The 15,174-nt window shown below is 56.3% G+C and overlaps 6 protein-coding genes across 6 annotated transcripts; 3 read left to right on the forward strand and 3 right to left on the reverse strand.

Moving 5' to 3' along the window:
• Window positions 1-4,155: 4,155 nt before the first annotated feature.
• On the forward strand, window positions 4,156-5,262 carry B0H18DRAFT_875187 (uncharacterized protein; the record flags this gene model as incomplete). The annotated part of the gene is made up of 1 exon (XM_048040405.1): window positions 4,156-5,262. A coding segment is annotated over one exon (1,107 nt), but the record flags the coding sequence as incomplete, so codon positions are not given.
• An 862-nt stretch (window positions 5,263-6,124) lies between these two features.
• B0H18DRAFT_932170 (putative TOS1-like glycosyl hydrolase-domain-containing protein) lies at window positions 6,125-7,402 on the reverse strand (the record flags this gene model as incomplete). The annotated part of the gene is made up of 4 exons (XM_048041733.1): window positions 6,125-6,694; window positions 6,745-6,851; window positions 6,907-7,104; window positions 7,255-7,402. The coding sequence occupies 4 exons, from the start codon at window positions 7,400-7,402 to the stop codon at window positions 6,125-6,127; spliced, it is 1,023 nt and encodes a 340-aa protein (XP_047894396.1).
• A 1,383-nt stretch (window positions 7,403-8,785) lies between these two features.
• B0H18DRAFT_1002009 (uncharacterized protein) lies at window positions 8,786-10,579 on the forward strand. Its single transcript, XM_048028344.1, has 3 exons — window positions 8,786-8,996; window positions 9,056-9,825; window positions 9,896-10,579. Exons 1-3 carry the CDS (start codon window positions 8,835-8,837, stop codon window positions 10,416-10,418), a joined length of 1,455 nt encoding a protein of 484 aa, XP_047894397.1. The 5' UTR covers window positions 8,786-8,834; the 3' UTR covers window positions 10,419-10,579.
• A 303-nt stretch (window positions 10,580-10,882) lies between these two features.
• Window positions 10,883-11,505, forward strand: B0H18DRAFT_1002010 (DUF1903-domain-containing protein). Its single transcript, XM_048028345.1, has 4 exons — window positions 10,883-10,992; window positions 11,050-11,077; window positions 11,135-11,414; window positions 11,484-11,505. The coding sequence occupies exons 1-3, from the start codon at window positions 10,984-10,986 to the stop codon at window positions 11,323-11,325; spliced, it is 228 nt and encodes a 75-aa protein (XP_047894398.1). The 5' UTR covers window positions 10,883-10,983; the 3' UTR covers window positions 11,326-11,414; window positions 11,484-11,505.
• B0H18DRAFT_1002011 (uncharacterized protein) lies at window positions 11,414-13,533 on the reverse strand. The gene is made up of 3 exons (XM_048028346.1): window positions 13,113-13,533; window positions 12,542-13,054; window positions 11,414-12,512 (listed from the first exon to the last, which is right to left on the reverse strand). The coding sequence occupies exons 1-3, from the start codon at window positions 13,513-13,515 to the stop codon at window positions 11,701-11,703; spliced, it is 1,728 nt and encodes a 575-aa protein (XP_047894399.1). The 5' UTR covers window positions 13,516-13,533; the 3' UTR covers window positions 11,414-11,700.
• B0H18DRAFT_932180 (uncharacterized protein) lies at window positions 13,534-15,057 on the reverse strand (the record flags this gene model as incomplete). Its single annotated transcript, XM_048041734.1, has 6 exons — window positions 14,673-15,057; window positions 14,296-14,467; window positions 14,168-14,243; window positions 13,988-14,118; window positions 13,800-13,934; window positions 13,534-13,748 (listed from the first exon to the last, which is right to left on the reverse strand). Coding segments are annotated over exons 1-6 (921 nt in total), but the record flags the coding sequence as incomplete, so codon positions are not given.
• Window positions 15,058-15,174: the final 117 nt, after the last annotated feature.

A 15,174-nucleotide genomic window follows, 5' to 3' on the forward strand; every position in this document is an offset into this window, starting at 1 on the left:
TTGCACGTACATACCATTCAAGTCGAGTCAAGAAACAAGATGCATACTTGCTGCCTTGTCAATGTCAAGGAGTTTATCACGATTCAAGACGGTGAATGTCAAGGAGGCTTCTTGACCAGTCCGCCTTGATACCTCCAAGGAGCTCTCCGTCTTGAGATGTCCGTCTTGAGATGTCCGTCTTGAGATGTCCGTCTTGAGATGTCCGTCTTGACAATGTCCGTCTTAACTTGTCCGTCTTAACTTGTCCGTCTTAACTTGTCCGTCTTAACTTGTCCGCCCTAATTTGTCCGTCTTAACTTGTCCGTTTTAATTTGTCTGTCTTCACTTGTCCGTCTTGACACCTCCAAGAAGGCTTCTTCAATATGCTCGCCATCTTGTTATCCTCCTTGACACATTCCACGTTGAAACCTCATTGGTGTTTGCCCACCTAGATACCTCATTAACATGTTGGTATTGACCAAGATGAGCCAACCATTAGTTACCTTGGGTCAAGAAGGTCTTAGTGAGTAAGAAGGTCAAGAAGGTCAAGAAGGTCAAGAAGGTCCAAGAAGGTCGGCTGAGTCAAGACGGATATCGGCCAGGAAAGATACCTCAGCTGATGCTCGGCTCATGCATTGTCTTGGGTGAGACAAGACAGTCGGCTGAATCCAGACAGTGGTCGGCTGCAAACCTTCTCCAACCGACGGTCAGATAGTGCATTGTCTTGGGTGAGACAAGACAGTCAGCTGAATCAAGACGGTGGTCGGCTACAGATTTTCTCCAGCTGAGAGTCGGATAGTGCATCGTCTTGGGTGAGACAAGAAGGTCGGCTGGATCAAGACGGTGGTCGGCTGCAAAAGCTTTGCAGCCGACGGTCGGATAGTGCATTGTCTTGGGTGAGACAAGAAGGTCGGCTGGATCAAGACAGTGGTCGGCTGCAAAGCTTTTCCAGCCGACAGTCGGATAGCGCATCATCTTGGGTGAGACAGAATGGTCGGCTGGGCGAGAATGTCTGGGTCAGCCAATCATCCCATGCACCGCCTTGCCCGCCTTGTGCCGCCTTGCCCGCCTTGTGCTCGGCCGACTCAATCACCTTCCATGAGACGGTTGTGGTCGGCCGAGGTCGGCCCATCCCATCCCATTCCACGAGACTGCACGTCGGCTGTACCATGGTCATCCATGAGACAGCTGAATGGGCTCCGCCGATAATGCTCTCTTGACCGATATAATAGAAGCAGGGGAGAACGCATGGGAGAAAGCTAAGGCCTGTCTCGAGAATGAAGAGCGAACGGAGTCCTACAACCCACAAACAATCTTCAGGGACTTTAAGAAAGACGTACAAACCCTAACGAGGAACAAACTGCGAACAAAGCTCCCTAAGCTGGATGCGGCGATTCGCAAGTTGAGAGACGAAATCAAGAAGACGACGGCGCGCCCAAATTTCGAGAAAGACCTGCAGGGTCAGACTGACGTTGGCACCATGCAAGACCGCCTCCTTGACCTCGAACGCCGTCGACACGGATCCACACGGACGGCGACAACAGTACGATACGCCCTGAACAGAGAAAGGCTGAGCAAGTACTGGTCAACAATAAACAAAACTAAACGGCCGCGTGACATTATATATGCGCTGAAACGCCCCGAATCCAACCCCCCCGCGTACGAAACCCGCTCGGATAAGATGGCAGAGCTTGCTCGTGATTACCACGAAAAGCTGCAAATGGACGGTTTAGACAGCGACCAAAATGCGCAGACGAGACGGGCTCAGATAATGGAATCCCTACAGCCCGCAACCGCAAGGATACCCCAAGACCTTCTGAAGACCTTGGACGAAGGAGTGAGCAGAGAAGAGGTAGAGGACGCCCTCCGGAAGGCAGGCCACGGAAAAGCGGCTGGCATCGACGGCCTGCCATACGAGTTGTGGACAAAATTGCACGACAAATGGTCAAACCCAGCGAAGGAACGTACCCACGAGTTCGACTGTATAGGAATGCTGCACCTCGTCTACGAAGATGTCGAACGATACGGTGTATGCCCCACCTCCGGCTTCGCGGACGGATGGATGTGCCCACTATATAAAAAGAAAGATAAGCGAGATATATCGAACTACAGGCCTATCACACTACTCAACACCGACTACAAATTATACACCAAGATCCTAGCAATCCGGCTTGGAGAGGTCGCCACAACAGTCATCCACCCTGACCAAGCCGGTTTCGTACCAGGACGCCACATTACGAACCAGACCCAACTGTGTAGGGTAATGGTGGACTACGCAGAAGCGGTGGAAGAGGATGGGGTGATCATAGCGCTCGACCAGGAGAAAGCATACGACAAGGTAGCGCATGACTACCTATGGGAAGTCCTTGCGCACCTCGGCTTCCCCGCACGCTTCATACGACGTGTCCAGGAGCTGTACAAGCATGCGACCACAATTGTGATACTCAACGGTGAAAGCAGCACGCCATTTATAGTTATACGGGGCGTACGTCAAGGCGACCCACTGTCGTGCCTTCTCTTCGACCTCGCCATTGAACCCCTCGCCTGCTCTCTACGTGCCTCGACTCTCCGTGGATTCACCATCCCGGGTGCCGCAACGAGAGTTATAACGTCCCTCTTTGCGGACGATACCTCCGCCTTCCTATCGGCACAGGACTCATGGTCCGGCCTGTGGGTGATCCTTGAGAAATGGTGCAAGGCGTCGAGAGCCCGCTTCAATGGCGGGAAAACAGAAGTCATCCCCATAGGGACTGAGGACTACCGTAATCGGCTAGCCACGGACCGCATCATCAACCCAGCACACCCAGAAGACCGCATTCCCGACTCGGTACACATTGCAAGAGACGGCGAGGCCGTGCGTATCTTGGGCGCATGGATTGGCAATAAAGTCGACCACGTCGCGGTCTGGGCCCCCGCCATGCAGAAGGTGGAAGCCTTCCTTGACCGATGGGGGAAGTGCAACCCGTCCCTCCAAGGGAAACGACACATCGTCCAAATGGGCCCCGGTGGCATTACGCAATACCTGACGTCGGTCCAAGGAATGCCGAAAGAAATCGAAAAGAGACTCACATCGATGATACGTTCCTTCATATGGGGAAACACGAGAACCCCACCAATCGCCCTGAACCTGCTCTGCCTCCCCGTAAGCAAGGCGGCCTGGGCCTCCTGGACATAAAAAGCAGGAATGAAGCGATAGAATTGGTGTGGGTGAAAGGTACCTCACGCTCTCCGACGCGAGGCCGACGTGGGCCTTCGCAATGGATGTGCTAATCAGCAAGTGGGTAACAAGGGACGCCGGCGCGATCCGGCCAGAGTCACAAATAAATACCTTCCTCCAGAGCTGGAACCCCGCAACGCACAGCCGCTCCCCGCTGCCGCGATACATACAACGTATGCTCCTGGTGGCAAAGAAACACAATGTGAGTTTTGCAGCCATAAAACTGGACAACGCACGAAGGAGCTCCTACCCATGTGGTATCACCTAGGCGCGACGAAGCACCTGAGATCGCTTAACAACACGCCGCGCAGCGACTGCCTCCGACGGACTCACAAAGCCATGCAAGTACATGACCTTGTTAAAGTGACGAACAGGGCCTGCTTCGCACGGCTCCGGGAGTCCCAGAATGACTACATCCCTGACTCGTGCGAATGCACCCAGTATACTCGAGACAAACAGGCCGGCTGCAGAAACCCTCTGAAGTGCTGCCGAACAGCACACAACCTCTTACAGCAGATCCGACCGAAGTGGAACCCAACTCAACACTCGCCAGCCGACGGCCTCTCCCTAACAAGGCGGAGGAAAGAAAAAATGAACTGGCCCTCGAAGATCACGAGGAAATCATCTTTGACCCATCGCTGACGTGTAGGGGCCCACTAGGCGAAGCGTTCAGAGCGTTTGTGGACCCGACAGTCCACGACCAACCACCTGCGATAAGGCGCAGGCGGGGGCGCATCATAGAAGATGAAGCTACGACGGTGTATATCCTAGGCTACCTCAAGAAAGGCTACTGGCCTGACGGCGACTTTGTAGCCCACCCGCAGTCGGGCTTCGTCTACTACCCCACATCGCCCGACCGAAGCGTGCAAGTGCGACCAGAAGAAGCCCTCCCGGCCGCCCAGCACCCCCAAGGCGAGACACTGGCGGCCCTGAAGGCCGCGCTAGACACCCCCTGGGACGCACCCCTACATATAGTGTCCTCGTCCACCAGACTAGCAGTCGAGATGACACAGAAACTCCCTCAGTGGGAAGACAGGGGATGGATACAAATAGACGGGGCAACGTACCTTAGAGCCCTGGCAAATCAGCTCCGACAGAGGTGCGCAGTGACCACATTCCGAACTCCCAAGAACGGACAAGAACGAGACATAATGCTCAAAGCACACGACCACGCGGTAGCGTCATACCCCCATGTCCCCCCACAGCACGTCCAACCCCGCATCACTAAATCCTTCGACCTCTCCGGCGCCAGGATGTCATCCCTGACGCAAGCCCTGGCGTACCAGGGCATTCGGGCATCTGCCGAGTCACCAGAATGTCGTTCAACGCAACGCCACCTCTCGGAAATACGCAGTCTCCTGACCGCGTGTAGCGGACCAGTGCATGATGGGGAAATATGGAAAGAGGTTCGGCACGGCGACATCCGCCGACCAGTGACCGATTTTCTGTGGAAAGGCATACATGGAGCTCACCGTGTGGGAGCCTACTGGACCAACATACCAGGCTACGAAGACAGAGCCGTCTGTAGACTCTGCGGAGTCACGGAGTCCATGGCGCACATCCTAACGGAGTGCGCCGCGCTTGAGCGGAGTTCAGTCTGGAGCTATGTTGAACGAGCCTGGACCCGCACGGGCGGTGAATGGCGCGAACCGTCACTCCCGTCTATCTTAGCAGCAGGGCTTGCCACGCCTAGACGCGCAAACGGTAAACCTTCGAAGGATCACTCAGTGAAACTGTGGCGAATACTTCTAACAGAGGCCGCGTACCTGATATGGTGCCTGCGCTGCGAGAGGGTGATACAACACGAAGACGAGGCGAACTGGAAGCACAGCAAACGCAGCATCGCTGCACGTTGGTACGCGTCGGTGAACAAGCGGCTACACCTGGACATAGAAAGTACACACCCCCGTTTTGGCAGACTAGCAATAAAGCGCCAGCTAGTCCTTGACACATGGCATCATCTCGTTTGGGACGTTCAAGCGCTCCCGGACGACTGGACCACGGTCCAACGGGTTTTAGTGGGTATTGATCCGACCATCTGCACATCTGCTGATCCCGGGTCCTGAGCCCCACACTGGCCTAACAAGCCGTGCGTAAACGCATTTTTCCCTGGATTGCGCCTGCGGATCGCTCCGCTAGCTGGCCGGGCCCCGAGGGCTGACCAATTGTCAGCTGCTCCGGGCCCGTGTGGCCCTCCAAAAAAAAAAAAAAAAAAAAAAAAAAAAACACTCAATATCCGATTGACAGGTCGTCTTATCAACTGACGTACGCGGACCTATTGAACGTATGGCCGCCCACTCGACATATAAATGCCAAGTATACAGCACGAGCTGTCTTTAGATCTCTAGAATTAGAGTCTACATACCAACATGACCAACTTTCACGGTCTGCGACGTAAAGTGGACCCATGCGCGTACAACACAGAAGTCGCTCGACCAAATATAACACCATGATATTTCAGAAACAACAACACGAGCGTCAGATACGTAGAACAGGGCGAAGCGAACAACCGCGCACCAACATGGACATGGCGTGCTACAACACAGTAGGCTACGTAGGTCAGACAGCGCGCGGGCGCGGGGGAGGGGCAGCATCGAGCATGGGGGAACAAACAACATGGAGGGACGCAGCGACCGGGCGCCGCGCGGCAGCGGCTGGCGCGCACGAGGGGAAGGGGACGCGCTGCCGCGACTGTCCGAGCAGCCAGGGGGAGCGCGGGGGTACGGAATAAGTCAAGGGCAAAGAGCAAAACGTGTACGGTGGGAAGAATTAGAACGAGAATGACAGACACCGAGGGGGTAACACGTCTATCGATGTGGGATCGGAAGCATAAGAAAGAGCGAAACCGCGAGGGAGGCGGTGAGGGAGGCGGCTACAGCGAGCGACGGTGGAACGGTGGGGGCGTGGAGGAAGCGTTGATCATCGCGCTTAGTGGTTGCGGCGACGGTGGTGCGCACCAAAGATGGAGCGCTTGTCCGCGCGACGCGCGTTCGCGCTGAACGACACCGTCTCGCCGGCGGATGCATCGAGGTACCCGTTCACGATGCTGCGCGGGATCGCCGTCTGCGTGTAGTCCCACTCAGTGAGTTCCTGGACGGAAATCGCATCGCTGTCCACGTCAAACACAATCCCGAATGTCGCGGGTGTGTCGACGGGGCGCGCGAATGCAGAAGCACCCGAGCCCGTCGCGCCCTTGAACGAGTAGATCTCCGAGATAGCCGCAGACGGGTCGTCGCCGTTGCCGTAGAGCACCTCGGCGATGTCTAGCTCACCGCAGCCGCCGACACCTTCGCCACGGCAGTTACAGCCGTACTGTGCAGCCCAGACAACTTGCGCGTTCAGCGCCCAGACCGCGGGCACCTGCGATGCGTCAGACGAGTCGGGCATCGTCACGGTCATGACGAACATCTTCGACTCGCCCCAGCCATGGTTGGAAGTGCCACGAGTGAAAGCGGAGCAGGCGTTGGTGTCACTGCAGGCGGTAGCAGTCACAATGTTCTGACAAAAGATCAGTGGCCGACCGGGACGGAGGCTGTAGTCCGACTTACCACTTCCTGACCGGCGGGGAGGGTGCCGTCCATGACCGAGTCCATGGGCGAGGCAGCCGCATCGGTCCAGTTACCATTGGCGTACGATTGACTGGCGCCACCGCAGACTGCAGCAACCATGAGCAAACTGTGAAAGCCCTAACAAATCATTGCAACACGTACCAGACCATTCACCAGAAAGGCCTCCGCCCTTGTTGTTCATGAACACCAAGTTGTTAGCAGAGCCACCGGCGGTCCAGGAGCTAACCTGCGACCAGGTCGCCGCGGAGGTGTTGGCCGGCTGATAGACAGCGATGTTAGAGATTGTCATCGGCCCACGGAAGGCGATGGTCATTTCATCGTCGAAGGGTGCAAGGTTGCCTGTGAACCGGGATAATCAGTCAGACGTCGGCTTCGAGGCCCATCAGGCAATTCGGAAAGCAGGGTGTAAAGCGGCAATCCTGCGGCGCCATACCGCTACCTGGCCGGAAGAGAAAATTGTGAAACGCGTTCTCAAACGAAGAAACTTACCCGAAACGGACACGCTCTCCGTCTGGCAGTAATTGCTCACGCTACAACTAGGCCAGTCACCGGGGACAAGGTCGGTGACCTTGTTGTAGCTGCCAGATCCACCGATGCCGGTGTACTTGATGGATGTGAGGGAGTTGTCACGCCGCATGAGGTTGTTGGGCGTGAGCGCGTTCGCGCCGACGAGGAGCGTCGAGACAGTGACAAGGGCCGAGAACATGCTGGTTGTAGGATGTGTTCGTCAACAAGCGAATGTGTGCGTGGGGAACGAGTGTGGTGTCGGCCTTGCAGAGGTCGACGGGGCGAGGAACGCGCGGGCAAGGGAGGCCGTTGGTGTGAGAGAACGTGGGAGACGAACAGGATGAGCGCAGAGGCACGCACTCTGTATTTAATGCCCTCGGCACTCGCCGCAGCCACGGCCTTTTCGCGCCCCCCAGAGATCGTGATCTGTGAGCGTCACCCAATCGGGAATAAGCAGGCCTGGTCCCGTCGGTCTCGCACTGCGTCGCGCAACAATTGGTGGCACCTCCCAAGCACCTCTCCATCACGCACGCACTGGAACGCAACTGCACCGAGACTTACCGGACTACACGGCCTCGCGATCGACACGCGTAAAATGTCGATCGATCTCTCCGGGCCTCCGCGCGTGAGGCTTTAACCAGGCTTTAACTTCTGTGGCTACGGTCCAGTAAGTTAACCACGATGCGCCTGCAATACTGTATTGGTGCTCACCGGAACGGCGTCGTCTAGCACCGTATGACAATCCGCTCACTCTCTTGGCACTTGCTCGACACTAAAGTACTCCGTTGTTCGTGCCTGGTGTCGATGAGCGCTGAGCTGGCACATTCAGCATGGCATCCGACAGCGTGGTATGCACGAGGAGTCGGAGGGCACTGACCGTTGCTGTCTGCGTGGCTTTTGGACTACCGCTGGCTCTAATTTCCGCTGGATGTTCCCTCAATTGTCCTTCATGCGAATGTGTTGGACGGACGTAAGGGAACAGCACGTACACGGCAGGTTGTGCGTGTGATACCGAGCTAGTGATGATGGAAGACCGAAGTCCAAGGAGGACCTTGCCATTGACGAGACGAGGACGCGCTTTAAGTACTTGCACCCAGAAAGCAGTCTTCTGCGATAGTTCATCGTCTGCCAGAGAGAGTTCAGAGAGATGTCGATCGTAAGTATGACGAGTTGCCTAACATAGCTACAACCTGCCCGGAAAGGAAGCTGGCCGCAATACGCCACCACGAATCGCGGCCCAGATGACGACGACATCGTCGGGGTCCGCGCTGACTTGTCTCTGAGAGAATACCGGCGTAAAATCCAAGCGTTGTGAAGCCTGGAAAGGCCATGCACATTGCAGGCTGTGTATCACTACCGCTGTTGGGGGAGAGATCACATAAGTTCAGTAGTTCAGTGATAGTGCGATAAGTCTAGGAGTAAGTAGTGTTCGGTATATAAGTTAACTTGTACTATCTAAACCATAGTAAGTATAGTATACTCTGGTCGGGACTCGGCCTTGTCATCCCTTCCTCTTCTCCCTCTACCATCTCCTTCCTCTGCAGGCATTCTACGCAAGGCGGATGGTGGTTCAAGTGATATTTGGACTTGTTGCAGCTGTGCCATCCAAGTACTATGTTCACATAGGCCTCACAACTGTTGCTCTCGTTGTTCTCTACGCCTTCTCCCAGGGCCGCACAACCAACCGTGAACGGGATCTCCATGCGCGGGTCATCATCCTTACAGTTGCGTAAACTGCTCCTCAATGCAGCTCTCGATTTACAGAATTGTTTTTGTCTAGTAGGGAGGCTTCACGCCGGTGGGCCTCGTGCTGCTCAATGCCCTAGCTTCGCGCGGCGCGCACATCATCGCGCTCTCGCCGTACGCTCTCGACCACCCCTATCCCTCCGTCCTGATCCCCCTCCTCCGCGCAACTACCAACAACGAGCACATCTACGCCGAGCATGCAGACCTCGCCGATCCCAAGTCCATCCGCGACTTCTCCACCAAGTTCCTGACGGGCCAGGACACACGTCTCGACGGCTTCGTCTTCGCGCATGAGTACCATACCATCGGGTCGTTCTTCCGGCGTGGGCAAAATGGGGAGTACGCACAGAGGCGAGAGACGGCGTCGCTTGCGACGTTTCTCATTATCACCCTCCTGCTGCCCGCGCTCCTGGTCGAGCCCGCCGAGCGCGACATTCGTATCGTCAGCGTGGTCAATCCGTTCTATGCGGCAGCAGCTCCCGCCTTCGCGGCGCAACTGTCTGGTGTGTCCAAGTCTTCAGGGTCATCACCACTCCTTCTATCCGAAGGGCAGCGCGCCCTGCGGACGGCGATCCTCACCCGCCACTTGCAACGCGTCCTCGACTCACTGCCTAACCAGTCGCCGGACGCACAGAAAGCTAACGCAGGCCCAGGCGCTCAAATGCCCCCCGAGAAACTAACCCCACAGCCTTCCAACATCCTCACTGTGTCTGCCTGCCCAGGCATCAGCCGTAAGGACACCATCGCGCCACTACTTGGCGCCGACAGAGACTCCCCTGAGGGATTCACCATGCTCGGCTTCCTCATGTGAGTACTCTAACATTAGTCTGCGACCGCAGCCCATTCAGCGTGCTTGACGACGCCTTGCTTGCCTCAGCTATCTACTCCTTTTCCCGTTTCTCCTCGTCTTCGCCAAGTCCCCAACCTCGTCGCTTCAGACGATCCTGCACGTCCTCTTCCTGCCCTCGCCCCTCAAGCGTGCCCATGCCGTCCTCAACGCCTCGTTGAACCCCGACGCGCAAGACAAGCAGAAGGAGCAGGAACCAGCACAGGACAGCGAGGAGGTCCCGCGCCCTGTCATGATTATCAACGAAGAGGTACTCAAGCCGGGCGCACTGTACCGCGAGTGTGCGGTCGTCCAGCAGAATGTGCCCGGCCTACCTGAGGAGAGCAAGAGCGAGAAAACGGAGGCGACAGAGAAGGGCAAGGAGAAGGCCCAGCCTATGGAAACGGTGCTTCCCGATGACGGCGAGCTGGGCGGGGAAGCAGTGGGGCGAGTGGTGTGGGAGTGGTACGAGGTGCAGCTGAAGGCGTGGGAGGACAAGGCCGGAGTCAAGGAGGCCGTTGTCGCCGAGGCAGAGGGTGGTCAGTCCGCAGCTAGTGTCGCATCCACATCATGAGTTGGCGGTGGCTGTAGAGCTCCGTGGGTGGGTCATGTATCTGCTGTAACAGCTATTTTTGCAGTCCGTCGCATCCTGCGAACTGCGCAATACAACATGAACTTCAGCGATCCATTTACAAGATGTCTCCTGCCGTTTCTTGGTCCTTGACTTATGAGTACATGTCTCATATCTCAGTCGACAGTCTCCCGCCGGCTTTGTTGGATCCTATGGCCAACGATCTTTCTGCACAAATAATTCGGTTCGGCAAGCCTTTGTCTGTGTATATGGTGCGATGATATAGCCAATATATGGCGACTTCTGTCTGTTCCACATGCTGACCAGCACACGATGTAATGTGTAAACAACGCTCTATGGAAGAGCTTCAAACTGGGGCCACTGCCAGGGCCGACGCGTCCTAAACGCGGTCACGTGTGCGTGACGTTCATGATCTCACCAATTCAGCTCGAGTGGAGCTACCGCCTACCCTGCTACCACGCCGCCGCGGCCCATCATACATCCGAGTTTTCCAGTTGAAACACCCCGACACCTCGACAGGCTTTGCACCACCTTACTTATCCAGAGTATGGCAAAGGTACATCATCACGTTCTCCGGTAATCGTTCCCTAGGTTGCTCACATCGGGATATCAGGCGGCGGACCCACCATGTCAAGCTGAAGGTAAGGTGCAAATCACCGCAATTGAGCAAATTTTAACACTCTTCGTGTATCTCCCAGCTTGCGAGCTTCAAACGTGCCTCAACAAGAACACGTACAAGCCGGAGAAGTGCGAGGAGCACATGCGCAACTTGTACAAGTGTTGTCAGGCGATGTATGAACAGACGGATGGAAAGGGAGAGTCCACTGCTTGCCCAATGCCAAGTGCGGTACAGCGATGGCTGAAGAACCACGGAGGGACCGCCTCGTAGTTCGCTACACCCGTAATACGTCTCCGCGATACCTATGAACCAAATCTATATGGCCTAACATAGCCCGGCCCCACTCACTGTACTCTCCTGTCAGTGTGATCCGCCTCTATGATATGCAGCACATATTGTAATGAAACTGACTTCATTTTACACTTCAGAATCTGCATATGTACATCGATAGCTTTGCAATGTTACAGCGCGAAAGCAAGAAAACAGCGAGATTGTCTCGAGCACAAGACACTAGCAACGAGAGCGATTTGGCGTCAATATCAAATGGACATGTCTAGGAGTTCTTGTCACCGTATCCACCATGTCCACGGATCCATCCGTCCACACTATTCTTCCAGTCCTGAGCAAACGTCGTCCTCAGTCTGCCTACCAAGGCCCGTTCGACACGCGGCCCCATTGATCAGTGCTTGATGCGACCGAGCGATTGTCGTCCTCGTTCTGCATCTCGTCGGCCCAGTTCAGCTTTGCCGTAGGCACGAACTGAGGTAGGACTGTCGCGGTGGGGTTCGCACTGATAGGGATCTTTCCACCATTCTGAGTGTTCTGAATGTCCTTCTTCTGGTTCTTCTTATCCTTCTTCTTTCCCTTCGCTTTGCCCTTTCCTGCATCGGGTGCCACAGCACCGTGGGCCTTCGACTTGCTAGGCGCGACTGTGCTTGCGGAAGAGACCGCGTCGTCGTCCTTCCCTACGACGTCGGTCTCGGCCCACATGCCTATGCCCTTTGACGCGACACTCCATCCAGCTGCGGACTTCGCATCGTCACCTTTGTCATGGACGTTGTCGTCCTCGGCCCACATGCCCACACCCTTTGAAGCGACACTCCATTCGCCCTCGGACTTCGCATTGTCGTCCCTCTTCTGGACAACGTGGGTCTTCTGGACGACGTAGGTCTTCTGGACAGTGTGGGTCTTCTGGACAGTGTGGGTCTTCTGGACAGCGTGGGTCTTCTGGACAACTTGGGCATCGCCCCATTGGCCCTCACCCATGGACATGACACTCCATCCCCCCACGGATTTAACATCGTCGGCTTTGGTCTGAACAACGTCGGGCTCGCCCCACTGGCCGGCGCCATTTGACACAGTGCTCCATCCGCCGACGGACTTCGCGTCATCATCGACAGTTGCGTTGCGGCCGACTTGCTCTACCCACTGTTGTATTCCGCCCGCACGCGAGCCACCTGAGGGCGGGGGTGACAAATGAACAAACAGTTTGTTTCCTGCATTGCCCTTGCCTTTCTGCAGCCGCGCGGGGGCAGCGGGGTAGGTTTCGTAGATGCGGCTCGGCCGGCGCTGGCGCCATTGCCATTGCCATTGCCATTGCCGTTGCCGTTCTTGCGCAGCCCAGCTGGCGGCGGGGGTGGGGTAGCAGGCGTGGTCGGCGTAGCAGGCATGCTCGCCTGAGTACTGCCACCAGCACCGCTTGAGCTGCGTTTCGTCAAGTGCGTAGGGCGCTGTAGGTTGCCGGGTCGGGTGGGCGGAGTGTTCGGTTGAGGGACGGTGCGCATCGGCCTCTTACCACGACTCGCAGGCGGAGGGGAGCTTCTCTCCGAAGATGCCGACTCAGAGCGCTCGTCGGATGAAGGCGAGGAACCGGCATCCGGAGGCGAGAGGTGCGGCGGCCCGTCGCGCTCGCCCGCCGAAGCACTGTCTTGCCCCGCCGTAACATCGCCGCGGCGACCTCTGTTCGTGTCGGTGATAGTACGCCAGGTCCCCTTTGTTTCTGAACCGACGCCATTGAAATCAACCCTGATCTATTCAGTGTAGTGGCGCCGACGTACCTGCTCGCGAAGTTTTCCCCTTCTTGTCGTTTGCCCTTGCTGCCCTCTCCGCCTCGCGCTTCTGCTGCCTGAGGAAGTCGGCATAGTCTCTGCATGTCGTAGGCTTGCACTTGTTATTCTGGTGGAAGCTGCACTTGAAGACGAGCTCTGTTATCTTGCTCGCAGGTTTCGCCGGCCCTGGTCCGGACGTGCTCCAGTCGCCTTGCTGCGCTTCCTCATCCGCTTGACCACCGGCCTGCCCCCATCCTGGTCCAGATGTGCCACAATCGCCGTGCGATGCCTCGTACTCCTCTTTATCAGCGTGCGGATTCTCTTCTGCAGGAAATAGCATGATGTTGCTCGCAGTCGGCACGCCCACAATCTCGACGTCGTCTTCGCTGTCCTCACCTTCGTCGTCGGCCATGCTCGCGCCCACTGAGAAGCTCCTCGTTTCGTTAGGCACGTCGTCCTGGGGCGTGTGTGGGGAAGATTTGCCGCTCTCGCTCTCGCTCGACCCGGACGACGCCCTGCCCACACTGCGCACGAGCCCTGGTGGGCCCATGCTCCATCTGGACGCCGGCGTCGTGATCGCGCTCGGGGGCGAAACCAGCCCTGGAGGCAGGGTCGCTTGGAACGAAGATGACCTATCTTGCGCCCCTGTGAAACGGTGAGCAAAGGACATTACCGGTCAGGAGCCGTAATACTTACAGCCTGCGAGGTTACGAGTCTTGTTGTCCCGGGGACTAATCGGGTATTCTTGCTGTTGGGCGTGTGGGGTGCCTGCCCGATTGGACGGAGCACGAGCCTCGGCTTCCCTTGCCTTTTGCCACGCAGGAGAACCAACTGGTGTAGCAGATATTCAGAAGAGAGAAGTGGGGATGCGATGATGACCATACCTGGAGGAGCGCGGGTCGGTGGCGGTGGCGGATGGTGCTTGGATGGAAGCGGGCGGCAGAGATTTTCTCTTGTCAGGTCTTCCTTTGGGGGATCGCATCTTTCTGTGGGCGGGTACGGATACTTGATGACACTGAAGTGGCGTGGTGAGGAATAGTCATAGTGAAAGACTGAGAACCTACTTGTTAATGCGGTGCCACTTGACACTGCTCTCCTTCGATATGAACCACTCGTCCATCAGATCAATACGCTTCCAGCCTTGTGAGAGAAAGATCAGGAGATGATACACCCAAAGTGCGAACACTCTCACCATACTTCTCGACGCCCCAACTAGTCGAGTATGTGCAAAAGAACACCTTGGAGCTCATCGTCTTCTCAACGTCCGATGGATTGCGGAGGAACGTGGACCAGCGATGTTCGCCGAGGATCTCTGTGCAATTCCTAAGAGCCCGATTGACTTCGATGATGAGCATGCTCGGAGACTTATAACGAATGATAGTTGAGTGAGCAAGTCCACATTCGTTAGACGTAGACACCGCAGATCACAATAGAGCAGGTGTGAGGCTCGGCACGCGGTTTGCGACCGGAACAGCCTGATACTGTCGCAATGATCTGCCACAATCATGGCCATAGTGGTTGTATGCCCGTGGCCGTGTTCACTGCGGTGCGATGACGACGATAACGTACCTTGGGCTTGTGGAAGAAGGCGAGGAGGTTCTCTCTACCGATGCAGCTCGCGATCCAGTAGGCAAAGGCCATGCGATCAGCCTCGACGTCCATGTCAGCGTTCATCGGGTATGGACGGTACACCGTCAGATACTTGTGGCCTTCATTGTCTCCATCCGTGAGCTTGTTGCCTTTGCTTTTGCTTTTACCCATGGCTAGATCGGACAAGCTTGAAAAACTCGGAGCGCGATTATGGATGGAGGATGTCTACCCTGTCGCAGAGCAGAGGACAGCCTATTTATCTGCATCCATCCGCTCCAAAGCAGGTGTGGGCGTGGATGGGTTCAGACAAAGTTCGGAAGCGCACAATCCAACTTTGCTTTGATGGTTCGCAGCAAACCGTGCGGCATACGCGAGGCAGCGTGACATAGCATGTGGTCGCCGCTTGTATTAAAGCTGTACGGCATGCTATGTACTAGAATGGCAAATCCGCATTTGAAGCCAGCTGTGGACGTGGTATTTC

Source organism: Fomitopsis serialis (assembly GCF_022376445.1).
Source record: "Fomitopsis serialis strain Sig1Antser10 chromosome Unknown B0H18scaffold_26, whole genome shotgun sequence".
Taxonomy (NCBI): domain Eukaryota; kingdom Fungi; phylum Basidiomycota; class Agaricomycetes; order Polyporales; family Fomitopsidaceae; genus Fomitopsis; species Fomitopsis serialis.